This window comes from Urocampus carinirostris, chromosome 3 (genome assembly GCF_059441175.1).
Source record: "Urocampus carinirostris isolate Australia breed hairy pipefish chromosome 3, RoL_Ucar_1.0, whole genome shotgun sequence".
Lineage (NCBI taxonomy): Eukaryota > Metazoa > Chordata > Actinopteri > Syngnathiformes > Syngnathidae > Urocampus > Urocampus carinirostris.
The window spans coordinates 12,188,452-12,214,999 of record NC_142351.1 but is presented as its reverse complement, the minus strand read 5'-3'; the positions used below and the strand labels follow the sequence as shown (position 1 = coordinate 12,214,999).

Below are 26,548 nucleotides of genomic sequence, written 5' to 3'. Positions count from 1 at the left end.
GCCGGCACGAGAATTCTTCAGTGCAAGGAGTTGATTCCTCGAATAAATGCATTTTTGTGCGTTAAAACCCATAGTGATAGGATAGAAAGTAATCCAAAGTGTAGTTGTCAAACGGAACAAAAAACACAGAAGATAGAATCAGACACTTAAAACAATAAATCACAAAAAGTGCGAAATAATACGTAGCTGCTGGAAAGGCGCCGCTTTGATGTAGTGATATATATATATATAATGTCTGTCTGTATGAATGTGTTATTATCCCCACCTCCATCCTGAGCCACTCTGTTACTTCCCCTGCTGAGACTCTCCTCCTGAACTGGTCATAATAAATATGATGTGGCACATGATATTGACCAGCTGGTGAGGTATGGAGCCATATGCGTTGGCTATGTCTAACCACAGCACTGTGTAGTCCCCCTTGTTGTCCCGGGCTTCCCGGAAGAGCCGAGTAACCACACAAGTGTGTTCTACAAAACCTGGTACATTGGAGATCCCTCCCTTTTGCACCAACATGTCTGTGTTGTTGTTCTTGGAGAGGAACTCAGCCACCCGCCAAGCTACTATTATAAAGAAGATACTTCCTTCCTTGCTCAACAGGGAGATCTTCCTGAATTTGTTGATCTTCTTGGATTCCTTCCTTTTGGGGATCCAAACACCTTCAGCAAATTTCCACTGTTGAGCCACCTTTTCTCTCCCCCAAATAACTCTAAGGATTTTCCAGAGTTGCTTGATTGGCAAAGGACAGTTCTTGTACACCATATATGGGACACCACTAGGTCAAGGGGGCGCTGGCTGTTGTCTTTCAAATCGTGAATGTCCTTTAGACAGTGTCTTAAACTCATGACAAAAAGTTGCCTGCCCACAATCAGACGACAAATAGCAAAAAAACCATTGTTGCAAAGTATTAAGGATTGATAATCAAAATATATAACAGAACAACACTTTAAAATTAAGTTTATTGTGAATCTACTTATAACATTCATTGCATGTATATGACATGGCTGCTTTCCATCTGCCATCAGTATGTACCTGTATTTACTCATCTTCATTCACGCAATGTTTGCTTTGCATTATCTGCTACAAGCCCCGTGAACTCCTCTTTCCACGATGCTTTTAATGTACATTTTGTAGCTTCATAATTTTTTTTAGCTTCTTTTGAATAATTCTTCTGGGGCTGAGGTTTTGGCTTGATTCCTAACCACTTATCCATTTTTCTTGAGTTCTCTGTGCGTCTACTTTGGAAAAATATATGCAAATGGGAGACCTTATAAGGCTCTGGAAAGTCCGGAAGCACGAAGTTATTCGATGCAGTCTTTTTTTTTTTTTTTTTTTGAGAAAGTTGTCGGCCACCCGTGCCGAGACGTTTTGAAAGGTTGCACGTCCGACGTAAAAGATGCACCCCCCAGACATTATTTCAGACACTGCTTTAGAAGATACGTTTTATTTTCGAAATGCATATTGTATTAGTATCCCTTCATGCTAATCTGTAACAAAAAGTTATCTCGGCTTCAAAAAGGTTGGTGGCCCTGGTATATAATATCAAAACATCTCTGTGAAGTACAGATAATAGAATTATTTTAGCTGTAAAACTATTTCATAAGTAGCACTTCAAAGAAAGTGTTGAGAGACACTACTTTCCAGTGTAGGAACCTTTATAGAATGGCATCGAAATCATTTATTGTGTCGTTGATCTAATTTTGTGATTTTCCTTCGCAGGTATAAAAGATGCCACGAAAACATGGTCTACACTGCTTAACTCCTCTGGCGTTCCACGACCGCGCTGTAGGTGACATGATCCAGTTGAATTCTGGGTGTCGCCATGTGACAAGGTCAAGCAGTACCTTCAAGAATGGCCTATTGTTTAGCAATCGTCCCGTTATGGTCCAGGAGCGGATTCGGTTTCGGGTTGAGGCTGACTGCGCTACATGGCACGGGGCCTTGCGAGTAGGCTTTACCAACGTTTCTCCAGATTCCCGAGTTCTCCCTCTTCCCAGCATTGCTATTCCTGATCTCACTCGGACCCCTGGGCACTGGGCTGCTCCCGTGCATGAGGACTTCTGCAAGGCTGGATCAGAACTGGAATTCTGGGTGTCCAAGTCAGGCAGTCTCTATATTTCAAACCAGAGCGGCTGCAAGCACAAGCTATTAAGAGGAGTGGTCCTCAGGCAACCCTTGTGGGCGATGCTTGATCTTTATGGAAAGACATGCGCTATTCATCTCTTGGGTAGGTTTTTGTGATGGTTCTGCAGCATGTTGAAGCATTTCATTTTTTGATAAGAGCTAACTTATTATTCTTTACAAGCTCTAAACAATTTATCACTTTTATCCACTCATGCAATTTTGGGTGATGAAGGAAAACGTTGGGTCTTTTTTTTCCTTTCTGAAAAGTTCTGTGGATCTGATCTGAGACCGTTTATCAGTATCATTACTTCTTTTATTTTTTTGTGTGTGGGTGGGTGGGTGCATCTATTCTGATCCTCAGTATAAATCCTTACAAAACTTTGACCATTCTCTCGTATTTTTGAATAATAGCTGACTCAAGTAGTCAGAGAAACCATCACAGATGAAAAGTAAATGCAATACCAGACTCCATCCTCATCAACTCAGCATCCTGTCTAACAATAGTTCAATTTTTGGGCGGTCTTTTGCTCCTTATCCCACACTAATACCCTGTACAGAACTGCAGTGAGATCACATCATTAAGAAATGAAATTTAAAAATAACAAGATGTATTAACTGGTCATATGAATGTAAATATATTTATTTAGACTTTAATGTATTTTATGCATGGAAATAGTGAAAAAAAAATGAACAAAATTGTCACATAAGGCAGCCAATGTCATGATTACCGATGTGAATCACCTGTGCCCGCTCCTTTGGCGCCAACTGCCTCGGACTCTGATTGGCTCCCTGTCACTATTTAAACCCACTCCTATCTGTCCCCTGTTGTCAGTCCGTCGGCAAACCTCAGTTACCACTAGGCAAGCCTTTTTCGACCCCGACTCCCACCTGTTTTTGCTCCCGTCTGTCCTACGGCTTTGACCTGTTTTTGATCCCGACCACGTCTACTCTCCCGTCCCGGCTTTCGACCTCTTTTTGTCCCCAACCACGTCTACTCTCCTTTCCTGGCTTACGACTCGCTTCGACGCCGACCACGTTTTTGCTCTCCTGTCCCGGCTACTGACCCGTTTTTCCGTCCTTGACAGTGCCAGCGACTTGCCTCCCACACCTAGCGAACACCGGATCGTGGGCACAGCCCTTCCTCTTTCCTTTAATAAAACTTGTGAGAAACGTAACGCAATTGGGTCCTGTTTCCGTTCTGGTCCTGACAGCCAATGGACAATTTCTTCATTTAGGTGGTATTTTTCTAACACATGCAACTCGCATTTCGAAAGTTCCTAGTTAGGTTCCAGCTTCTGGCCTCCTTGTGCTAAGTTTGCATATTCTCCACGTGCTTTCTTTCGGCATTCCGGTTTTCTCACACATTCCAAGAACATGCGTAGCAGGTTGATTGGCTGACAGTGACTAATATCTCTGAATGGCTGGCAATCAGACCAGGGTATCCCCCTTTTTATCCAAGGTTTTTTGAACTGGGTATTTTGCAATGAGGCATGTCTTGGTGAGTGTTGGTGGAAAATATGAAAATGTAACCATTTTATTATTTTTTTGTATCCTCTATTGCAGGGGGTGGCAGACTTTTTGAGTTGAAGGCCACATTGGGTTCAAAGATTTGGCAGAAGATTTTATTTTTGTTTTTAGTTGCCAGAAATAGAATAAAAACATGTTAATGTTTCATCTGCCGATACAGCCTTAAATCTGATACCTTAATGATACTTGAGGAAATAAGATTAAGAAGACATATCAGATTTTTCTCATTTGCATTTATGAACAAATACACATACAGACATTTCGATGCACTTGTTATAATTCGTTTTATATTAGTTTATAAAGCCATTATTTTAATAAAATGTGTTTTGAAAGATTTAAAACCAAATAGAAGTAGTGCAATATTATTCCCCTAATTTAGGCACTTAATTTGATAATGTGCTGTAAAAAAACTCAACATGCAAAAATGTTTGCACAGCATTTGATAGATAAACTAAAACCACGATAAAGAAAAAAGAAAGAAAGAAAAATCAAGGGATACTGGTGTCATGAACCAGAGCAGGTTCAGGACCCAAATGCGCCACGTTACTCACACAAGCCTTTTATTTTACGGGAAATGCGGAGTCATGCACGTTAGGCAGCCGTCTGGCGTGAAATGATAGGAAGCCAGAGGCCGACGAGATCGATACCAATTGCCCGAGTTGACATCGGACAGATGGGGTCGATACTGGACAGGAAGGGACAGACAGAATAGATAATGAAACAGGATATCGAAAATAACCAGGACAAACTAGACTGGAACAAAAACTAGAGAGAATGATGAACAGGACAAAAATAGACGGGAACGAAACTGGAAACCGATATTAAACAGGACAAAAATAAACAGGAACAATACCGGACAGGGAATACCAACAGGAAAACAGGACCGAGTCAAAACCAGCGTCTTGCGGGGCAGAGGTTCATTGACGGACTGACAAACGAAGAGTGAGAGCACTGAGCTTAAATAGACGGAAAGCCAATTAGTCAATGAGCCACACGGGCAGGGCCGATTGGGCGCCATGGCAACTGTTAAAACTGGGGACCAGACTGGCACCAAAACAATGTTTCTTTTTAGTAGTTACTTTTACATTGTATTAGACTGTAATTTGATTTTTACCAATCTAGATGGGCGGGCCAGATAAATATCTTGGTGGGCCGCATGTGGACCACAGGGCGTAGTTTGCCCACCCCTGCTCAATTGGCGTACAAAGTACAATGCTATACAATGCAGACAAATGAAACAGTCCTTCATGTTTGTTTATTAAACAAACTTGTAGCATTTATGCTATAGTAAATTTAGAGTCGTAGGGTATCAACTTGAATTAGCTACTTTATTAAGATTGGAAAGAAAAAAACACCCTTCTTTTTTCAAACTACAGGCTCTACGAAAAGCAAATGGTTTTTCACCAAAAGGAGATTTCAAAGTCTTCCCTCGCTGGTTTCTGATACACACGCTGTGACGATTGCACACTCCTATCAAGACTCCCTGCTGATAACAGGTGAGAATTCCATTTGTCATTCAGAGAAACAATCGTCATGATTGTAATCATGAACAATGTTGAATTTCTTGTCCCTGTTTTGAAAAACAGACGGAGAAGAGCTAACGATATGCGTGGTTTGCCTGGACCTGGAAGCCGACGTTGCTCTTCCTTGCGGCCACCGCTGTTTGTGTCAAAGGTGCAGCATCAGGGTCCTAACTGAACTTGGTACGTGCCCCCTATGCAGGCACAGCATAATTGAACCGCTAATGACTTGGGAGGTCGCTGCTATGAATTGACGACAAATGCCCGTCTTGTACTGTATATCTTGTATCATTTGTTATTTGATGCTGTGTTAATTGAGCATGTAAAAAACCATGCTTTTATTTTGCTAAATTATATGATGTGTGAGTTTTATGTATTTGATTGTTTTTATGTAAGAAATGTAGAATAATGTACATGTATTTATTTTTGTCAGTAAATATGAACATGAAGCACAAATATACATAATGTAGAATAAAGAAAATGTAATTTTTTTCATTTTTTGTTTATCAACACCAAGTAAAAGGATTCCTGATGAGAGTCATTCAGGGATATTTTAAAATCGGATTAAAAACTGTTTTTCCCATTAAATGAATAAATAAACAATGGATGGATGACCATTAAAAAGTGGACAGCTGTGAACTATCTCCTAGCCCTGTCCACATTGGACTACATAAGGCAAGTAATGTCATGAACCGGAACAGGGGGAGGACCCAGATGCGTAACATTTCTCACACAAGCTTTATTTTATGGGAATGGGGCAGTCATGCTCATTAACACAAACGCCTGTGTTTCGGCGATCGCTGGGCGGAAGAAGAAAGACAGAAGTCTGGCGTGGAACAACAGGAAGCCAGAGACCAATGAGATCAATACCAGTTACACGAGCCAATACCGGACAGATGGTATCGATACCGGACAGAATGGGACTGACAGGATTGATAACAGATATAGGAGACTGGAGACAGAGATAAGACATAACGAGATAGACGGGAACGATACCAGACAGAGTCAAAACATACGTCTAGCAGATGCAGAGGTTCGTTGACGGACTGACAAAGGGTGAGTGAAAGCACTGAGCTTAAATAGGAGGGGAGCCAATCAGTCAATGAGCCGCAGCTGGCACAAAACGGGCGGGGCCAATTGGGTGCCATGGGTAACCTCTAATACAGAGACGTCCATATGTTTTCCCCTGACAGACAGATGCAGAAAACCAAAAGATAGAAGGGCAAATTTAATCATTTTGAACTGTAATTTACCCAGCAGACATATCTTTTTACATTTAAATTGCATCTCGACAAGTTTGAATAATTGACAGGGTATAAAACACATTTTTAGGAATGCTGAGGACCTTTGAAATATGATTGAGGGGCCGCAAAAAGGCCCACATGCTGTAGTTTGAACACTGAGCTCTAATAAATCAATGCTTTTGTATTTGACATGTGCAACAGTAATAATTCCTTGTCTGAATATTGCTATACAAATACATTTTGATTTAATTATTAAGTACAGTAAAACTTTGGTATTTAGAAACCACACAAAAACACACATACATACATAGATAAATAATTTCTGGATTTTTCTTTTTAGTTTATCTCTCTCACAGTGGACATGCACCTACGATGAAAATTTCAGACTCCTCCACGATTTTTAAGTGGGAGAAATAGCAAAATGGCAGGGTGCTCAAATACCTATTTTCTTTACTGTACATGTTTTTCCCCATTTATATAATTACACAGTGCAGTAGATGAGCTAAAAACTGAAATTGACAAAAATAATATATTGTAAGTGCTACTTATTGCAAATGTAAAATACGTACATATAAAATAACAATATAAAAAAAACTCAAGTAAAGGAAAAATTACATTTTATTTACATTTGGTATGACATGACTTGACCTCTTCAAGTTAGTACAGTAGTAATAATTACCTTTACAGAGCAAAAGTAGTCCACACTTCCATTGAGAGCCAGTCCTGTATCAAAATTCCCTACCTCCATGTGATGCAATGCATATTGTTAAATGTCATTGTGAACAAAACAGGCCTTCTCACGCTTTACACCGACAACAATGGTGACCAGATGATGAAGGTGCTGTCTCTGAGTCAGATCAAGAGGCCCCTTCAGCTACTGGTAATCATTGGAAACCAATAATATCTGTTACATGTAGGGAGGGGAGCAAAACCCAACCCAAATAAACAACCCGGAGAAGGATGGCTGCCGCCAGACTGGACTTGCCCAAAACACACCACAGGAATTGTTCTGATAATTCAGGCGGGGAACATTGTGCAAACACAATCAAATAGCTTTCAAAAACTTAACATTACTCCCGATAATAGTTTTGGGTCTTGCTAGTTTTTATTCGACCTTTTCTGTGTCTATACAGACATTTTCTTTACTTTTTTCCTGCCATGTTTGGCTCCTAACATAACAAAGAACAGAATAGTATAGAACAGAATGTATTGTCATTGTAATATGACAAACGCACAATGCAAATAATACATGTGCAAAATAATTTACAATAAGATAAAATACCAGTGCAAAAAAAAGCAAAGGGCAATAGATTCAAAATAAATCAAGGATAGAAATTGGTATAGTGTATAGTTTTGTAGACACTTAAAATGAGGAGAGAAGAGACCATTTATTTAGAAGAGACCGGGTGTTTTTTAACATGCAAGAAGAACAGGGAAGGACTATAAAACCCTCACAATACCAAAGTTCAAAATTGTTATTAAAGCCCTCCCCTAAGCGCTTTCTTATTAAATCTCCTTGGATACAAAAAACAGATCTGCCCTAAAAAGTGTGGAATACAAAGAACAGCAACATTATTGGTCAATTGTGACGATGATATAAACAGCGCATAATAGTCCGAATAAGGAACCATGGTGATGTATTAATAGTCAAAATATTAAACTGACATCCTATTACATCTACTTTGCAGGTGTCCAATATTAAAAATTGGATACATTTATCAAAGGTAAAATAAAGAACTGAATCATCCTTGTCTATGTTGCACAATCATGGCTTAACAGTGTTTTATTTTGTATTATTGAAATAGTCAAGTCAAGTCAAGTCATTTTTATTTGTATAGCCCTAAATCACGAAGAGTCTCAAAGGGCTTCACAGATTGTTACACTATATTACACAAACTATTTTCAACCGACAAGAGGAGTAGGTTATTCGTATGCAATGGAGTAGAAGTGAGTTTTAAGTTTAGATTTAAACATTTCCACTGAGGTTGCAGATCGAATCTCAGGGGGAAGAGCATTCCATAGCACCGGTGCCCGGATGGAGAATGCTCTCGAACCAGCAGAAGACTTCTTTGCTCTCGGGATCATCAGAAGACCAGCACTCTCAGATCGTAGGATTCGGACCGGGACATAGTGGCAGATCAGATCTGAAAGATAAGAGGGAGCAAGTCCATGTATGATTTTGTACAATACTAAGAGAACTTTGAAGTCACATCTTTGGCTAACTGGGAGCCAATGCAGGTTAGCCATAATCGGTGTTATGTGATCGTACTTTTTTGTCCTAGTTAAAAGCCTCGCTGCGGCATTTTGTACTAGCTGAAGAGACTTGATTCTGGACTTCGGGAGACCGGAGAGTAGTGCATTGCAGTAATCGAGACGGGAGGTAACAAATGCATGAATTATTGTTTCCGCATCAGACTGAGACAGTATTGAACGGATTTTAGCAATGTTGCGAAGATGGAAGAAGGCAGTTCTAGTAATTTGCTTTACATGCATCTCAAAGGATAGATCAGGGTCAAATATGACACCTAAATTTTTAACTGAGTCACTCTGTGTGATGTGACATTTGTCAATGTTCACAGCAGTTTTTGCGAATAAGTCCCGGCATTTAGAAGGACCAATGACTAACATTTCGGTCTTTTCAGAGTTAAGACGCAAGAAATTGAGTGACATCCACTCTTTTATCTCAGTGAGACAGGCCTCCAAATTTCCACAGTTTAGTGTGGAAGATTCCTCCAACGGAAGATATAGTTGAGTGTCGTCTGCGTAGCAGTGGAAGCTGATATTGTACTTGCGAATAATATCACCTAATGGAAGCATGTAAATGTTGAAAAGTAGGGGGCCGAGCACTGAACCCTGCGGAACACCGCAGGTAACATTAAAGGGCTCAGATGTCGTTTCACCATATTTAACACAGTGCGTCCTATCTGAGAGGTAAGATTTGAACCACGAGAGGACGGCTCCTGAGAGACCAATCCATTTTTCCAACCGTTCTAGTAGGATATTGTGGCGCACTGTGTCAAAAGCAGCACTAAGATCCAGTAGCAGCAAAAGTGATGAAGCGCCAGAATCCATTGACATTAGGAGATCATTTGTTACCTTGATCAGAGCTGTCTCAGTAGAGTGGTTAGCCCTGAATCCAGATTGCATGGATTCAAAAAGGTTATTCTCCGATATGAAAGCATTCAGCTGCTGTGCCACTACTCTTTCGAGTACTTTAGAGAGGAAAGGTAGGTTTGACACAGGTCTGTAATTACTTAATATTTCTGGATCAAGGTTGGGTCGTTTCAGTGTGGGTTTAATAACGGCGGACTTAAAAGCTGCTGGAACTACACCTGAGGAGAGTGATGTATTTATAATATTTAGAACTGAAGGCCCAAGGACGCTAAAAAGACTTTTAATAAGTGAACCTGGGAGAGGGTCGAACTGGCAAGTTGTCGGTTTGGCCGCATTCACCACTTGTTTGAGATCATCAAGTGACAGTTCACTAAAACCGGCCATTTTCCCAGGGCAGCCACCCTGTCGTGCATCTGTAAATTTCAGTCCTTTAATACGTGTGGTATCTGGCCACTCAGAGTCTGACGCTGCTATGCATGGAAGTGATGTATGCCCTGATTTACCTGACGCGGTTGAAGACACTGATGTCCGTACAGTAAACTGGGTGATACAGGCAGGTGAAGAGCAAGTTCATCCAGAGGTAGAGGATAACTCACTAGACAGCAGATCTGATGCCCAGTCCGACTCTCGCAGTGTTGATACATCCAGTCGAGGAAGTCAGCACATCCCCGAACAAGATGTTGACCATACTTCAAGTGACAATACGGAAAGCCCATCACAGTGCTCTGAAAACATGATCCCTTTGGGTATGGGTCTCCCAGACGAGACCCCATTGAACCCTGACCATCCGGACGCAGACTCCCCTGATACTGACTGTTTAGACTTGACTGTCCCAGACCTTCAAGCTCAGGTTAATTGTGCTCAACCTGACCGTTATGGTCTTAGGGTCCGCCAGTCCATCAGGCCTCCTAGTCGTCTTATTTGTCAGATGAATGACCAGTTGGTAGGTGACAATCCTCTGTCTGCAATATCTGCTAGTTCCTAATTTAAGTTCAGTAGAGATACACTTTCAGTTTAAGTAACAAAGCTTGAGTAAGAAACAAGAATTGTGCCTATGTGAGCACTTACAACTACAGGAACAATGTTTGATATTTCAGAGATGTAACAGGCATCTTTGAGTCTGTGCTTAGATAGGAGTTTGATCGCCTCCTTTCTTTTCACACTCCTTTTTTGGGAGAGTTTTAGAACTGACATGCACTTCAGTTTGTTCCTTGTAATACTGTACCAGTTTTCGTGTCTTTTTCATCAGTATTTGCCGTTTTGGCTGTGATTTTTTTTTTTCTGTTTAGTGTAGCACTCCCATATTTAGCAGAATTTCAGGGGGGTGTATGTAACGGGTGTAATAATAACTTTTATTTTATTGAAATTCCTGCTAAAATATGTGTATAGTTTTTGGTAAATGTACTGCAATGCTGAGTCCAACAGTGCCATCTGCTGGTATGGGGTGGGGTTTGGTTTTGGCTTCTAACATGTGACCAGGAGGCAATAGATTAATGCGAACATTGAATGTGTTGCATCCATTTTGAGGTCTAATTTGCAACCAATTTAAGAGTACTTTGAGTTTCATCCTTTCCGTTTACGACCACTGGTACTAATAAAAATGTTTGACAAGATAAGTAAATGGTCTGCATTTATTTGGTGCCTTTCAAGTCAATGAAGACCGCCCAAAGCGCTTTTAAAATGTGCTTCACACTTACCCATTCACACACACACTCACACACCAATAGGGAGTCAGTCATGCATGGCGACTACCTGCTTATTTGGGTCATTGGGGATTCAGTGTCTTGCCCAAGGACACTTCGACATATAACACGGAGGAGCCGGGAATCGAACCTGAGACCTCTTGATCCCAAGACGATCGCTTTACCTCCTGAGCTAATGCCAAAAACCCCGCAGTGTGGAGGTCCAGGGTTCAATTCCAGCTCCCGCAGCCTCCCCGTGTGGAGTTTGCATGCTCTCCCCGTGCCTGAGTGGGTTTCCTCTGGGCACACCATTTTCTTCTTGCATTCCAAAAACATGCATGTCAGGTGAATTGGCCTGGTGTGAATGAGTGAGTGAGTTGTATGTTTCTATGTGCCCTGCGACTGGCTGGCAACCAGTCCAGGGTGTCTCTTGCCCACTGCCCGAAGATGGCTGGGATGGGCTCCTGCACCCCCAGTGAGGTAAGTAGCGAAAAAAATGGATGGATGTCCAACTGTGCAATACTACAAACAATACAAGCAAAAAACAATAATGGAAAAAAGGCATCAGAACAAAAAACACAACTAAAAACAAAAATAAAATATAACTATAGTCCAAGTTAATAAACAAAAAATGATTCGAATATTGTTTGATATAGAACTGTGTGGCCTTGGTAGAAGTTGGCACCCTGTTGTGTTTTGGTCACAGTAGACACGCAGGCTAAAAATCACCTGACCTAATTGCTCATATAAGCGTAAACCTTTATCAGCATGTACTCAGAGTACATGCCTGTGCGCGTCTCCTGATAACAGGCTCCAATAAAAACCCAAGACTGAAAGTGAAACCTTCTGTTGTTTTGTAGTGGGACGTGAACACGTATCACGGGACTTCATGGGGTCAAATTTCAGTTTGAATGTAGTCAGTGTGCAATCACGGAAATCGCTTACAATAAGGTGCTTATAAACCAATAAACAACCTTAGCCTCCTTTGCAAAGATGAAGGTCAATAAAGGTTCAATGAATAAAAATTGCTTGAAGATGTGGCAGATATTCAAAAACACTGTCACAAAGACAATTTTAACATGTAAATATAATTGTGTTTACGGAAGGCGCATAGGTCGAATTAAAGGCCCAAAGTACCTTTTATACACGGCCTGAGATGATCTTGATTCATTATTAGATAGATAGATAGATACTTTATTCATCCCCGAAGGGAAATTCACATTTCCAGCAGCATCCCTGAGCTGAGAACAATACAATAATAAAGCAATAAGAATACAATATACAAATACCCAGTGTGACGTGCAAATGCCCACTGTGCCCACTATTAGAATCAGCCCACAATAGGATTGGCAAGCTACAACCATACATGTCACATATTCAAAAACATTACTTTTTTTCATCTTTATTTTTTCTATATACCGAAGCCATATTCCCCTAGTGGGAGGTGGCTAGAGTCAAGATCTATCTATCCATCTACCCTGGTCATATCCCTCGAGAGGGGTGACCAACAGCAAGATAAACACATACAAAAACAACGAAAATAAAAAAAAGGGAAAAAGTCGCAAAAATCACACACAAAAAATTTTGGACCATGGCCAACCCAAATGCCAAACACCCAAACAAATTAAGCACCTCGGCACCCAAGTTGGTCATGCTTTCGTCCCTCCAGATAAAACGGGACACAAGAAAGCGGCCATGTCACTCAGGTCAGGGTGACACAACACACTCTTTTGTTCAACAGCAGGGCCCGGCTTTCACTGGTTTACCCCTGCCGTATCAGGGGTAAAAAGGTGCCCTTTCCAAACATCCCACTATCCTTTTACAACACCTCTCCACTCATTCCTATCACCAACAAGAGCTCTAGCTTCCACTATGTTTAGACCTCTTTCCTGCAGTGCACTCACAACACCATCAATCCATGTCAATCGCGGTTTTCCTCTTGGTCTCTTTCCATTTACTTCTGCTCTCCTCTTCAACATTCGCTCCTCATCCATCCTCTCCATGTGTCCTAACCAACAGAGTACTCTCTTATGCACACGCTTGCTCAGTTCCACTACTACTCCAGTTCTGTCTCTCACAATTTCATTTCTCATCCATCCAATCTTGTCACTCCTAACATATTCCTCAAACACTTCATCACAAAAATCAAGAACACACTAACAATAAAAAACCCCACAATATTTTTTTCCAGTCTGCATTAAAGTTTTTAGTGACAGTAATATGCAAATCTATCTGAAGTCAATATTTGTTTTAAGAAAATATTGCTCTCCATATCGGATCATATTGGAATATATTTACATATGAGCTATTCTACTGTATTTACGAGAAATTTGAGATACAAGATGTCTTTCAAGCAACACAGACACGCGTAAAAGTTTGTGAATTTAAAAATACAGCCGGAGCAAAACTGAGTTTGGTTGTGGTTTATTTAAGTATTGATTACACAGTAAAACACACGGATAAAAACTTGTCGATTGTTTTTCAGCTTTCTCCACTTGCAAACCTTTAATTCATTAATCTTCAATTCTCTTACAGATGCTTGTTTTCTGTTTTCTTCCACGTAGCATAGAAATTAGCACGCCATTGTGGACAAAAACTCAGAGCAATCAATGGAAGGAAAATTAGGTTTTGAATTGAATTAATATTTGGGGGGACAACTTTGTTCATCTGCTACCACAGTACCTTTCAAATTGCTAAATACGCTACAGCGTTATCATCTTTTAGGACTTCTGCTAACAATGCAACATGTGACAGTCGTGCGTTCTCTTCCCCGCAAGTGAGATGTAATGGCAATCAAGAGATACTTAAAAGTCACAGGAGACGCATAGAAGTCACATTTCGTTGAAAACGTGAACAATCTAACAAAACAGCAAAGAAAAACGAAAAAATGCACTCACGTTTGTTTTATCAGTGTTTGCCAATCTTTCAATTGAATTCAATATTTTGGGAATTTTGATAAATGAGGCTGCAATTAAAGTGTTATTGCTTCATTCAAGTTTAATTTTGCCTGTTTTCGAGTATCAGACTGCCAACTATCCGTGTCGGCTCTACAAGAAAAAAACATACAGTTCTATAAATCGTTCTTAATATGTTATCTGTAGCTGTTGATTGAATTGAGTGTTTTCTTTTATCCGGAGGAGAATGATAATCGACATATTAAAACGTGGGTCCATTCGTTCAACAATTGTCGGATAAAAACACTGTCACTGTCATGATGACTGATTAATTTCACCTGTGCCCGCTTGTGTGATTGGTTCTCCGTCCTACTTAAGCTCCGCCCCGTCACTCGCCTGTTGACAGTCAGTCAGCCACCTCTGTTTCTACAAGGCAAGCATTTTGACTCTGACTCCTGTCTGTCCCGCTTTTTTCACCCGTTTTCCACCCGTCTGTTCCTGATTTCCCCTGTCTCCAGCTACGACCTGTTTTTTGACCCCGACCACGTTTTGATCTCCCGTCCCGGCTTACGACTCATTTTTTAATCCGGACCACGTTTTGCTCTCCTGTCCCGGCTATCAACCTGTTTTTCCGTCTACAACACTAACATCTCCCGCTCCGGAAGATCCACTTCTTCATTCGGAACACGTTCAGATTCTGTGAGCGGCTTGCTTTCCGCGTCCAGCAAGCACCGGATCGCGGGCGCTGCCTTTCCTCTACATCTCAATAAACCCGTGGTTAACGTTTTGCATCTGGGTCCTAATTCCGTTCTGGACGCGACAGTCACATCTTCAAGAGAACTCTTGGCAGCGATTATATATTATTAATTATAAACTACAGACTCAATGGTCCAGATAAGAGAGCGGCAATACAGAGGAAGGATATAAAAATAAAAAATAAAACAACATCATAAAAATGCACTGGGCAAAATTAATCATTTTTTAATATTATAGTAGCAAAAAGGCTACATATTCTTTTATAACAGGGTTAGGAATTAAAGAAAAACAAAAACAAGTACTGTACAGCAAAAGATTTCCAAACATTATCTGGAAGTGTTCTCCTTCATTACCGAGGTCTCAGCTTTCTCGGGAAGGCTGTAAACTGTGATGGAGATATCGGTGCTCTGGAAGATCTCTTCCAGCATCTCTGAAACTCTTTCCCACTTCAGTCGATCCAAGCCGCACCCGATTCTGCGAGGAACACACAAAATAAACATACCAAACTTTTCCCCTTCTCTGAAAATGTATGATGATTTCAGAGATGGCTGAACAAAAATGTCACATATAATTTAATATTAATAACGCGGTACAAAATATTGTACGAAAAAACTTACCCTCTTAAAAATGTGTATCACCAACTGTGGGATTTTATAACTTTAAACAGAGAAACGTCAAGCTTATTTGGACATCTTTCTTCTTAAGTACTTAAAATGCAATCAAACTGTAGAGGAATAACTTTCACTCAGCAGTGCTTTCTCCCTGCATTAATGTTCTTTGAGCACATGTAATACAGTTTTTAGTGCAGGAAGTGACTGAATGCTCTGTTTGACAAGTCTGGGATAAATTCTCAGTTTCTTTTTGCAAAACATTGCTATTTAAATTAAAAATTGAAACAGTGGACTGTATCAAGGACACAAACTGGAGTTTAGGGACTCCTGATTTGGAAGAATTGCAAAAGCAACAATGTGGGATGAATAAAGGTTTTTTTTGGTCTTGCAGTGGGAAATGAATAAATACATAAGGAAATCAACATAATAGAATGACTTTTGGAACATTTGAATGTTTTACAATAACTTTGCCTTAAATATTTCATTTTCAAAAATGTGATTTTTCACTCCAGAAACATAAAAATAATGCATCAAATACCCAGTAAAATATGACTCAAAGTGCAAAAAACTGAAAAGTAGTTTATTTTCAGAATGTATTTAAAGTTGTTATTCTGGTCAAATAATAAATGGTATACTTTTGAACAAAAGTTCTGCATTTTTTTTAATGTGTAAAATAAATCTAATCAGCAGTTTATTTGGAAAATAAACGGTATTGCACTTGTTGCTGCTGCAAGTTAGCAGTCAAGTATTTTGCATTCAAAGGATTTACACATGGGTGGCACGGCTGGGCGGTTAGCGCGCAGCCCCGCGGTGTAGAGGTTCAATTCCAGCTACCGCAGCCTCCCTGTGTGGAGTTTGCATGTTTGGCATATCAGGTTAATTGGCTGGCCCAAATCGTCCCTAGGTGTGAATGAGCGAGTGAGTTGTATGTCTCTGTGTGCCCTGCGACTGGCTGGCAACCAATTCAGGGTTTTCCCCTGTCTACTCCCCGAAGATAGCTGGGATGGGCTCCAGCATCCCCATGACCCTAATGAGGATAAACAATGGCGATAAACTTTTAGTTTAAGTGCAAATTATGTGAAATTCAAGTAAATTTTTGAACAAAAAAATGTATTACCTTATTATCACATTGGTGATATTTGATTTAAATGCGAGATAGTTTCTAATAAGTGGGAGCGTATGCTTGAATATGACTCCTTTTTTCATGGCCAAATTCAAGCACTTTTTTGGGACTTTTTATGCCAATTTTAAATTTCTTTAGTACCATTAAAAGAAATCTGGTGTGACAAATCCATTTTGCAGATTCGAAAATATATCTGTGGTTTAAATATGTGATTTTTAATCTTGCGTGTGTATTTCGAAAGATGCATGAATTTGAGATCTTGAGTAAATACCAAATATATTTGTAGATCTGAACAAAATTTAAAATATTTTTGAGACATATCTCTCCCCATAAGTGTTGGGTAAATTGACAAGAACATGTAGCTTACATTTTTGGTTGCAGGAGTTTCTTTCCATTACAATTACCCAGTGGGAAACACTGGCTTTTTTTTTTTTGCATGGCCCATAATAAAAGTCCATAGCATGCACCTCTCTGTCTTCTTGGGCACGAACCATAGGGGGCGATGACGCTTCATAGGAAACTGCCATACAAAATAATGCCAACTGCCGTTAATCACAAGGGGAAAAAAATGCAATTGTAAAGCGAGGCAAGCGGAGAACAGCGTCAGCATTATTTTTAAGCAGACTTGTAAAACACGGCAACAATTTCAAGCAATTACAAGCACTCTACCCCAAATTCAAGTATCTTTTAATCCTTGAAAACACAACATTGAAATGAGAGAATTTTCAATGATTTCAAAAACCCGTACAAACCCTGTAATTTGGGTAAAAGTAATGATGTTTCTTGGATAAGTGCATTTTTAAACAGACGGTACAAGTCTTGAATTAAGCATTGTCAGTATTGGGTTATTGTAGTTATTGTGCACAATATAATTTGAGCGTGTCAGCTTTATAATGTGTGTTGCACAGTTTACTGTACTATAAAGTTAAACAGCCTTAATTATCGCAGCAGAGACACTAAATTGAGTTCAGAGTTGGCGTGAAGGTAATTACCTCGGGCGACTTTTATCCTCATAAACAATGTTCATTACGTTGTTATCAATGACAATCAAGACGATTCAAATTCTGATTTACAATCAATACCCAATGCACAACCTTTTCTGGCAATAATGGAGGAATACACTTATTTTAAACCTAACATCATAAGTGTAGCATATTAAAAAAAACATGACTTTAAAACAGCAAACACTGAACGAATGCAATCTCACATTGTTAGATCAGTGTTTCCGAACCTTTAGTGACCCGAGGCATGATTTTTTTTATCAAGCAGTATTGTATAATTAATATTGGAACCGTCAGCAAATTTTGGCTTGATATTAATTTCCCTAACTATATTATTTTAGTATGAATTATAATTGTGTATTTTTAATTATAAGTGTATACCTGTCAACCCTGAATGACTAAAATGTGTGTAGAGGTCAAACTAAAAAACTTATTTTTGTCTCTTTTATTAAAGCAACAGTGTATTATTTGACCACTACATGTCGCAGTATTGTGCAGTGCAACTGAAAAAGAGGGCTACAAAGCAGAAGGAAGAATGAGACTCAAAGTGGCCTAACGGCACCATTTTACTTCTCGTTTTTTCTTTTTTTGACCAAGCTTCACAAGTTTTGTTTTGTTCGAGTATCATGTCAGCTCCCAATCTCACCAATTGGGAGCTCATGTTTTGTAAAAAAACATGACAAACATTTTTTGTTTTTGACATGTAGGTTTGTATGATAGTTGATGATTTTTGCTTATTATTTATATTAGTATTGTTTTTGAGAATAAATGAGTTTGTTGTAATACTATAAGGTATGAAATATTTAATACACAATGCCCCTTTAAAAGTGTGTAAAACTAAAGTTTTAACCTTAAAAGGTTCTATTTAGTAAGGCATACCTGCCAACCCTTACTCCAGGGGTTGGGCACTTTTTTGACCCAAAGAGCCATAAAAGCTAAATATTTAGATGTTTATTTTTGTTTTGTTTTTTTTGAGACGGACACACAATATATTTTAAGACAAAATTCAACAAAACCGTCAAACCTGCTCCCTAGAAAAAAGTGTGTTCGTCAGCGCATTTGATTTCACAGTGTGATGATAATGATAACATTTATGAAATAGTAATGGCTCATTTTTGTTCTAGATAATGGTTTCAAAACAAGATAAAATCAGAGTTTAAGTAAAATTGAGATAAAATACAGCAAACGAGGATACTGGCGTATTCACCGACGCAGACAGTGTTGGGCCAGAGAGAAGGAATAAGCTGTGTGCCTAGCTCCGCCCACCCAATTCAATTGCTCTGGGTGTTTGGCTGGCGTTTAAGTGTGTTTACAGTTGATTTTTTTCTGGGTTTTAATCATAAAGTGTCTCAAGAGTGAATATAGCTGGAGCTTCCATATACTGGATTCCTGAGGGACGTACAGTGTGACACCGTGACTGTAAACTGTAGCTATAACTGTGCGCTATATATACTGGAACAAACCCAAATTTGAGAATCATTGTTTTTTTGGGGTTAATGAAGACGATTAGAGCCTTCATCAGAGCGGATTTGCCGACTTACTGAGAGAAAGGGAAAGATAAAGCGAAAGAGAGAGAACACAGGGTTCAAATGACGCATCGCTTAGTCGGCATGACGAAAGGAGCTGGACACAAACTCTTATTAGCGAAATGGAGATCAGATATAAGTTTACAGTACTGTATGAAAGACGCTATGCTTTGAATTGGCAAATCAGCATTGGCAATCTCAAGTCAAGGGATGCTGGCCAATCAGCGTGAATCTTGGCTGCCCGAAAGGTTCCTTATTGGTCTTGAGAAGCAATTGTTGTATTATTTTGATTCAATCTTTTTTTTCTTCAATTTTTTCCGCTAAAGAGTGAACCAGTGATGAAGTGAGAAGAAACAAGGGGTCTCTGTACTGTGTCTGCATTGCTTTGGCATCACATGTGCCAAAACCTGTTTCACGTGTTCCAAATAAGACAAGACGTACGGTATTTTGATTTTATCTCCGAGCTGGGTGTACTCATAAAAAGAGCCATAACTGGCTCTCGTGCCAGATTCACGACCCCTGCCTTAGTCACTAACACAAGTACGGGTCAAACTAAAAAGAAAGATTTTTGACACGTATGCAATTGGCTGCCGATTAATAGGTCAGGAGCCAACTAGGACTACAGCTACCACACTAGAATAAAAAAATGGCTTTGCAATTGGTTGTGGCATTTATAAAAAAATACAGTTTGATAAATAAAATCTTGAAAAACCACAGCAGAGCCAGTAACATCATATAGGACTTCCTCCACCCTAGCCACCACTTCTTGGAGTTGCTGCCCTCTGGTAGGCGCTACAGGTCCTTTAAAACAAGGACTAACAGACTCAGGGACAGTTTCTTCCCAAGGGCCATCACAACATTAAACGAGCGCACAAGACTGTGAAAAGTGTTTCTATCGAGCTAATACTGAAAGTATTTTGCAATTAAGTTTCATTGTACTATTTTCTGATGCTCTTTCAGGGACAAGCCTGTGAAAAATGTATATCATACCAATGTAAAGGAACATTTGTATACTGTATTCCTATCTTATTGACTTGTTTTGAAATTATGCTCCTGGTAAATGTTATTGCACTAATTTGCATTGCACTATAGTTCTGTTGCACTTACAGCCCAGGATAGGGTCCAAGCATTACCTTGTAAATATGTTTGCTTATTTCTCCTGATAGAATTGTTATCTTACTTTTTTCTTTACATTTTACATGTTTAGCCTGGAGTGTCATGTCTGATTTTATTGTAAAAAATGTTCGCACCATGTTGTAATCGATGACAACAAACACAATTCGAATTATAATTCTGAAATAAACCAATCGTCAAACGTTTGAGCAGAGTTTGAACAAACCGGGGCATGGAAATCTGTGTGACTCCATGTTGGAAACATTGTGCTCTTAGGTCCTCCAAGCTCTGTCTGAGGCTGTCATAGGTCGGCTTATGGCTCGCCTTCTTCTTCGTGATCTTAAAGCAAGAAAATACAGTAGTGTCAAATGCCGCAGTGTTTTTGAATCCTCATGGGTTCAAAAACGGAATTCTACATCGATTAATTTTGTTAGTTACCAGATAGTACACAAAACGTTCTCCTCTCTTCAATACTGCACACTGTCCCACCAATTTATCTGCTTATAAAAACAGAAATGTATTGGTAAGAGGAGGGATTAAAACAGGGGTGGGCGAAAATGTTGAGCGATTGTTTTAATTGTTTGGCTATCCACCCGTAGTCTTCAATCGGATGTCTCGGCAATACATTAGGAAATATGATGAAGTAGACCTAACCGATTTTTCTCATTTGCATTTATGAATAAACATACATGCAGACATTTACATGTTAAAATTTATTTTACATTTGTTTATAAATTGAGCAATTTTATCAAACCAGTTTTGAAACAATCAGTTAAAGCAAAAAAAATGTCTTTGGTCCCTTTTTGAACCACTAAAATGTATATATTATCAATTGAAATGTTTTTTTTTCCTGCTTGATATTTGATAAATATATAGATTAAAAAAATAATAATAGCAAGTACTGAACAGAAAAGATGTATCCAGCTCTTCAAATTTTGGCCTTCAGCACAGTACTGTACAGATTAAAGTGTTAAGAACAATATATTTTTCATTGGAGGGAAGACACTAAAGAACACTGGAGAATATTTTGTCGCTTGAACAACATTTTTAACAAGTAGTACTTTATGCACTATTGCATATGTTATCATTGTATTTTTCTCCATTTTCGTTTGGCGAACAGATTAAAAAACCTCAAAAGGCTGTGGTTTACGCAATACTGGATTAAAATGACGATGTGTATTATTTAGTGCCTCGTAAGGGCTAACATGTATTCATTAAAAACAATATTGATTCTATAAAATTCACAAAATACTCATAAAGGAATTTGCATTTTCTTTTATACAACATGATGCTCACCTCGAGAGAGCTGCCATCATTGTCTGCCATTTTATCCCCCAAAGATAAGTAAAGTCCAGTCAAGTCATGTTTATTTGTAAAGCCTTTAATCACAAGAAGTCTCAAAGGGCTGCACAGACCACAGTCTACACAATCCCCTGATCTAAAACCTACATAAGGGAAAGGAAAAACTCGAAACCTCAGCATGAGTAAAATGAAACAACCTTGAGAAAGGACCACTCATGATGTTCCAGGATGACCAAGCTGCAATGGATGTTGCAAGGGCATCAACAAACAATACACAGACATTGTCACCATGAAACATAGGTCAACTAAAAAATGTATAAATAAAAGAAGATGCCTGTCAATTTACATGTTTTCCGTGTATTTTATCTTTTTTTTTTTTTAAATCATTTCAAATTGTGTGCGCAGTATACATTTTTGTAAGGGAAATCTTTCTTTTTATAAATAAATAAAAATCCTTTTTTTTTTGACTGATCTTGTGTTGCCCTCTTTGGTTCATGGCCGATTTAAAAGACGAATGGTAAGATTTCCAGCAGCTACCTGATGTCAATTCTATTGATGGCTATTTAGTCACAAGAAATGATGCCCTCATCACTCAGAAGACAAAAAGGAAGACTAATTATTCCAGAGTCGTTTTGGCCATATTCTCGATTGTAGTATTTTGTCTCATTTTACAAACGAACTTTGCTCTCATCTTGTTTTGACCATCCATCCATTATCTGCACCGCTTATCCTCAGCATGGTCACGGGGGTGCTGGAGCCCATCCCAGCGATCTTCAGGCAGTGGGCAGGGGACACCCTGAACTGGTTGCTGGCCAGTCGCAGAGACAGACTACTCACTAGCTCGTTCACACCTAAGGACAATTTGAACCGGCTAATTAACCTGGACTGCATGTTTTTGGAATGTGGGAGGAAACCAGAGTGCCCGGAGGAAACCACCGCAAGCACGGGGAGAACATGCAAACTCCACACAGGAAGGTTGGATCTCATGACCTCAGAACTGTGCCGCACACGCGCTAACCACTACGCTGCCGTGCTGCCCTGTTTTGACCATATTTCCATTAAAAAGGCGCATTTGAGCAAGATCACTTTTCCATTGATAAAAATGATATACCAAATAAATCTGCAGCTTCCTCGCTCTAAAGCCAACAGTGAGAGTTTTCAGTCATGTGCTTACAAAGTAAATACAGAGTTTTGGAAGACAAAGGTAACTAATACGCCGACTTCTTTGTCGCAAATTAAATTACAATGTGACAGTTTCTGTTACAGAAGAAAACCATTTAATGAGCAGATGAAGTCTGTGAAATTCTGCAGTGAACAAGACAAATTTTACTGCGAGTGGGGAAAGATAAATAAAACCAACTTGTTCACACAACTTAGATTTGTTTTTATCCTATGTAATCTGTCTTGATGTTAGTAAATAGGTGCTGTGTTGAGTTTGTAAGGTTTATCATCGCTTAATAAGGGGATCTGGAATCATTCATAGAGGGAACAATTGGCTGAGGTTGACAGGTATGAAAAAAATGAGTAGAAAAATTAATTGGTTTAGTCACTTTTAGTCTCTGTAGTTTGTGTTCTTTCCTGTGCTTTTAGCACTTGTTTTCAGTTGCACTAAAGAATACAGCAAAGCTCTAGATTTACCGGTCGATCTACATTCGTACCCTCATCTATGGTCATGAACTCTTTGTCAAGACCGAAAGAACAATATCCCGGATACAAGTGGCTGAAAAGAGTTTTCTCTCCCTTAGAGACAAGGTGAGGGACTGGCATTAAGGGAGAGACAGTTGAAGTGGCTCGGGCATCCGATAGGGAGGTGTCCAGGACGCATCAGGGGTTCCAGCATGTCCCACCAGCGGGAGGTCCCGGGGACGACCCAAGACATGCTGGAGAGATTACGTTTCTAGGCTGGCCTGGGAATGCCTCGGGATCTCGTCGGATGATCTGGATGAAGTGGCTGGGGATAAGGAAGTCTGGGCTTCCCTGCTGAGGCTCCAGATAGCGTAAGAAAATGGATGGATGGATATACAATACAGTGACATTTGGTGGTCAAAAAATACAAACTGTCTATTTAAGCCACAGGTGTCAAAACAGGCGGCCCGCGGGCCAGATCAGGCCTGCTAAGGTAATGAATCCGGCCCGCGAGCCAACACTCAGAGAAGCGCAAGAGAAAAACAAGCTGCAGGTTGAAATATGTCAACTTGATGTTGCCAAAGCCAGGTGCCTCGAACAAAGACACTGTACTTGTATTTATTTTCCTCTCTCTGTCCTTTCCACCACTTTTCTTCCACTCTCTGTCTCTGTCTCTTTCACTCTTTGTGTCTCTCTTTTTATCTTCCTTTGTTGTTTTTTGTTTCTTTCTTACTCTCTGTCTTTTTAACTTTTTTTGCTCTAACTTCCTTTTCTCTTTCTCTCTTCCTACCCTCCGCACTTTCTTTTCTCTCCCTGTCTTTCTATTTCTCTTTGGATTTCTTTCTTCCTCCTCCTTTCTTCTCCCCCTCTCATGACTTTTTATCTCTTTTGTTTCTCACACTCTCTCTTTTTCTTTCTTTAGCCTGCCCACTCTCCTTTTCCCTCCCCTTTCTCTTATTTCTTCATCCCTTTTTCTTTCTCTTTAATCTACTAGTCCGGCCCCCACAGAATGTTTGTTCTATCGTGTGGCCCCCGAGTTAAAATGAGTTCGACACCCCTGATTTAAGCGAAATAATTTTAAAAAGTAAACAGCTTTGAGGCGAACACACAAACAATAAATAGAGTTTTTTGTGGCTTATATAAATGCAAGCAGGCTTGACTCACTCTGCCCCTTGAGCTCCTCGACCCCTCCGAATTTCTGCTTAAAGATGACAGCGATGCCTGCGCCCATGCGGCAGTCCTCGCTAATGCAATGGGCCAGCGACTCGTCCGTGGGACACGAAAACAAATCGCCCGTCACGTACATCACTCTCCATTTTGCTTTTGCCGGCTAACCAAAGGAGGTGACAATAGTAACATTTCCACTTTTAAAAATTCGATTGGAAAACATTGCTTTGAAACAAAACGACTCAATATTTACCGGCGTTGTGTCCGACATGGCTTTTTGAGAAGGAATGTATGTGAAATGTTGAAGCCTGTGTGGTGTTATTGATTAATGGCGGGTTTTGAGACGTTTTTAGCCGTTTGACAGTTAAGACTGATTTGCAACGTGAGAATTAGCAAGACAGACACTTCAAAATAGTCTCGTTTTATCTCATCGTATCTCGCGAGAGTCACCAAAAATGTTTAGATTCGCCGATGAGGTTTTCCTCCACCTTTTTGCGGCACACTTTTATATTTGTCGAAAATCTTCAAAATCAATTACCGGCAATAGTTTCGTGTTTTATTTTGAAGCTTTATTAATCATGTTTCCTTAATTGACAGTACAGTATAAGGTTTTTCTTTTCATTTGTAGTTATCGTGGCTCAGGGGTAATGCTGTGCTGTACAGTACTTATTATGTTATTTTTGTTGTAATTATTATTTTACAATATTTTTCAACCTGTTGTTCATGTTTTACTATGCTTTTCATGTTGTTTTTCCAAAATAAAAATACTTTTAAGGAGCAAAAATGATCTCCCAGTGGAACACAATATTTTTAATATACGTTTATTTCCATAATTAGAAAAAAATGATTAAAATAAGCAAAATTATGTGCAAGCTTCTTACTTGTTGTCTGTAGTGCATTTTTAAATAGAGAGCATATATCATTTAACACCTGTATATTTTTATCCTTCAAAAACGTTCAATTAGAACCATACACAGGGTAGGATATCGAGACAGTACTAATATTTTATTCCTACAGTCCAAATTATTAAAATTAGATGATTTAGTAAAAAATTTCACTGCACAACTGCTATTTAAGGTCAACAAAAACATAGTGCCAGAAAACATCCATAAATTATTCATTCGGAAAGAGGGAAATTATAACTTAAGGGGCTGTAGTGAATTCATAATCCCAAAGGTGAGAACCACCAGGAAAAGTATGTGTGTCTGTGTGTGGAGCTTTGGAACGGTTTGCAAGACGGGATCAAACGGTGTCCAACTATTCACTTGTTCAGGTTCAGATACAAAGGAACATTCCTGGCAGAATACAGAGATGAGGGTGGGGTATGACTGGTGCGGGAGATTGGGAATAGTGCGTTTAGTTAACTTTGTGTTATTGTTGCTATTCTTATATCATAACTGTTATTATCAATATCATTACAATTGTTGTTATATCATTTGGTGTAATTTGTTGGGAAGATGAAGGGGTAGGTAATATAAGCATTTGCTTCTTACTACCCCTTTTCAAACATATTGTGTAACGTTATTTTGTTGTTGAGTTATTGTTTTTGTTCTGTTTTTATTTTGATGTTCGAATAAAGTTTTCATTCATTCATTCATTCATTCATTCATTCATCCATTCACCTTATAAGTGGTGCTTTAACAACTCAGGCTGCCAAGTGATTTATGAACCGTAAATCAAGAATGGTAGAAAAAATGTTCATTAAAGGGACAGCGTGTAGTATTTAGTGCCTCATCGTGGTATAAGAAAACTCATTCAGTAAAAAAAAAGCATTGATTTGAATACTATGCACTAATATTGAACTATCATGCCAATGTTATTTTTTATAGAAACAAAATAATGAGTGGAGAAATTTGTATTTCGATTACACAGTGGAATCCCCACCACGTTTGTCCAGCAGGATGCCGCTAGGATGTGCTCAAAGGTACTGGCTCTCGCTTGCACTAGTGTCATCTAGTGGTCAAAATTATACAATGGGCCTTAAAAGAAAAAAAATGGATTCCGATAATCAGCAAAAATACATCAACTATCATATACAGGAAAGATGTATTTTTAAAAATACTTGTAAGTCAATAAGTTTGCATTTGTTTTACAAGACTAGAGTACCTAGAGTAGTACTTCTCAATTATTTTCTGCCCCGATTCCCTAGGAAGAAGAAATCCTTTTGCGCCCTCCCAAGAAGTCTGCCTCCTCATTCGGGTTATTTTTTTCATGGGGTCAC

The 26,548-nt window shown here is 39.3% G+C and overlaps 2 protein-coding genes across 4 annotated transcripts; one reads left to right on the top strand and one right to left on the bottom strand.

The window, feature by feature from the left end:
• The first annotated feature begins 850 nt into the window (after nt 1-850).
• Nucleotides 851-5,792, top strand: LOC148368709 (E3 ubiquitin-protein ligase NEURL3). 2 transcript variants are annotated; one of them, XM_088330726.1, is made up of 4 exons: nt 851-1,782; nt 1,888-2,224; nt 5,025-5,144; nt 5,235-5,792. In XM_088330726.1, exons 1-4 carry the CDS (start codon nt 1,726-1,728, stop codon nt 5,420-5,422), a joined length of 702 nt encoding a protein of 233 aa, XP_088186852.1. In that variant the 5' UTR covers nt 851-1,725; the 3' UTR covers nt 5,423-5,792. The 2 variants fall into 2 exon arrangements, with proteins under 2 accessions (XP_088186852.1, XP_088186851.1); XM_088330725.1 differs by having other exon boundaries at nt 851-2,224.
• Nucleotides 5,793-15,067: 9,275 nt separating this feature from the next.
• On the bottom strand, nt 15,068-24,743 carry oard1 (O-acyl-ADP-ribose deacylase 1). 2 transcript variants are annotated; one of them, XM_088329780.1, is made up of 5 exons: nt 24,581-24,743; nt 24,325-24,490; nt 20,671-20,732; nt 20,459-20,571; nt 15,068-15,332 (listed from the first exon to the last, which is right to left on the bottom strand). In XM_088329780.1, exons 1-5 carry the CDS (start codon nt 24,596-24,598, stop codon nt 15,185-15,187), a joined length of 507 nt encoding a protein of 168 aa, XP_088185906.1. In that variant the 5' UTR covers nt 24,599-24,743; the 3' UTR covers nt 15,068-15,184. The 2 variants fall into 2 exon arrangements, with proteins under 2 accessions (XP_088185906.1, XP_088185907.1); XM_088329781.1 differs by having other exon boundaries at nt 20,671-20,729; nt 24,581-24,740.
• Between the last annotated feature and the right edge of the window lie 1,805 nt (nt 24,744-26,548).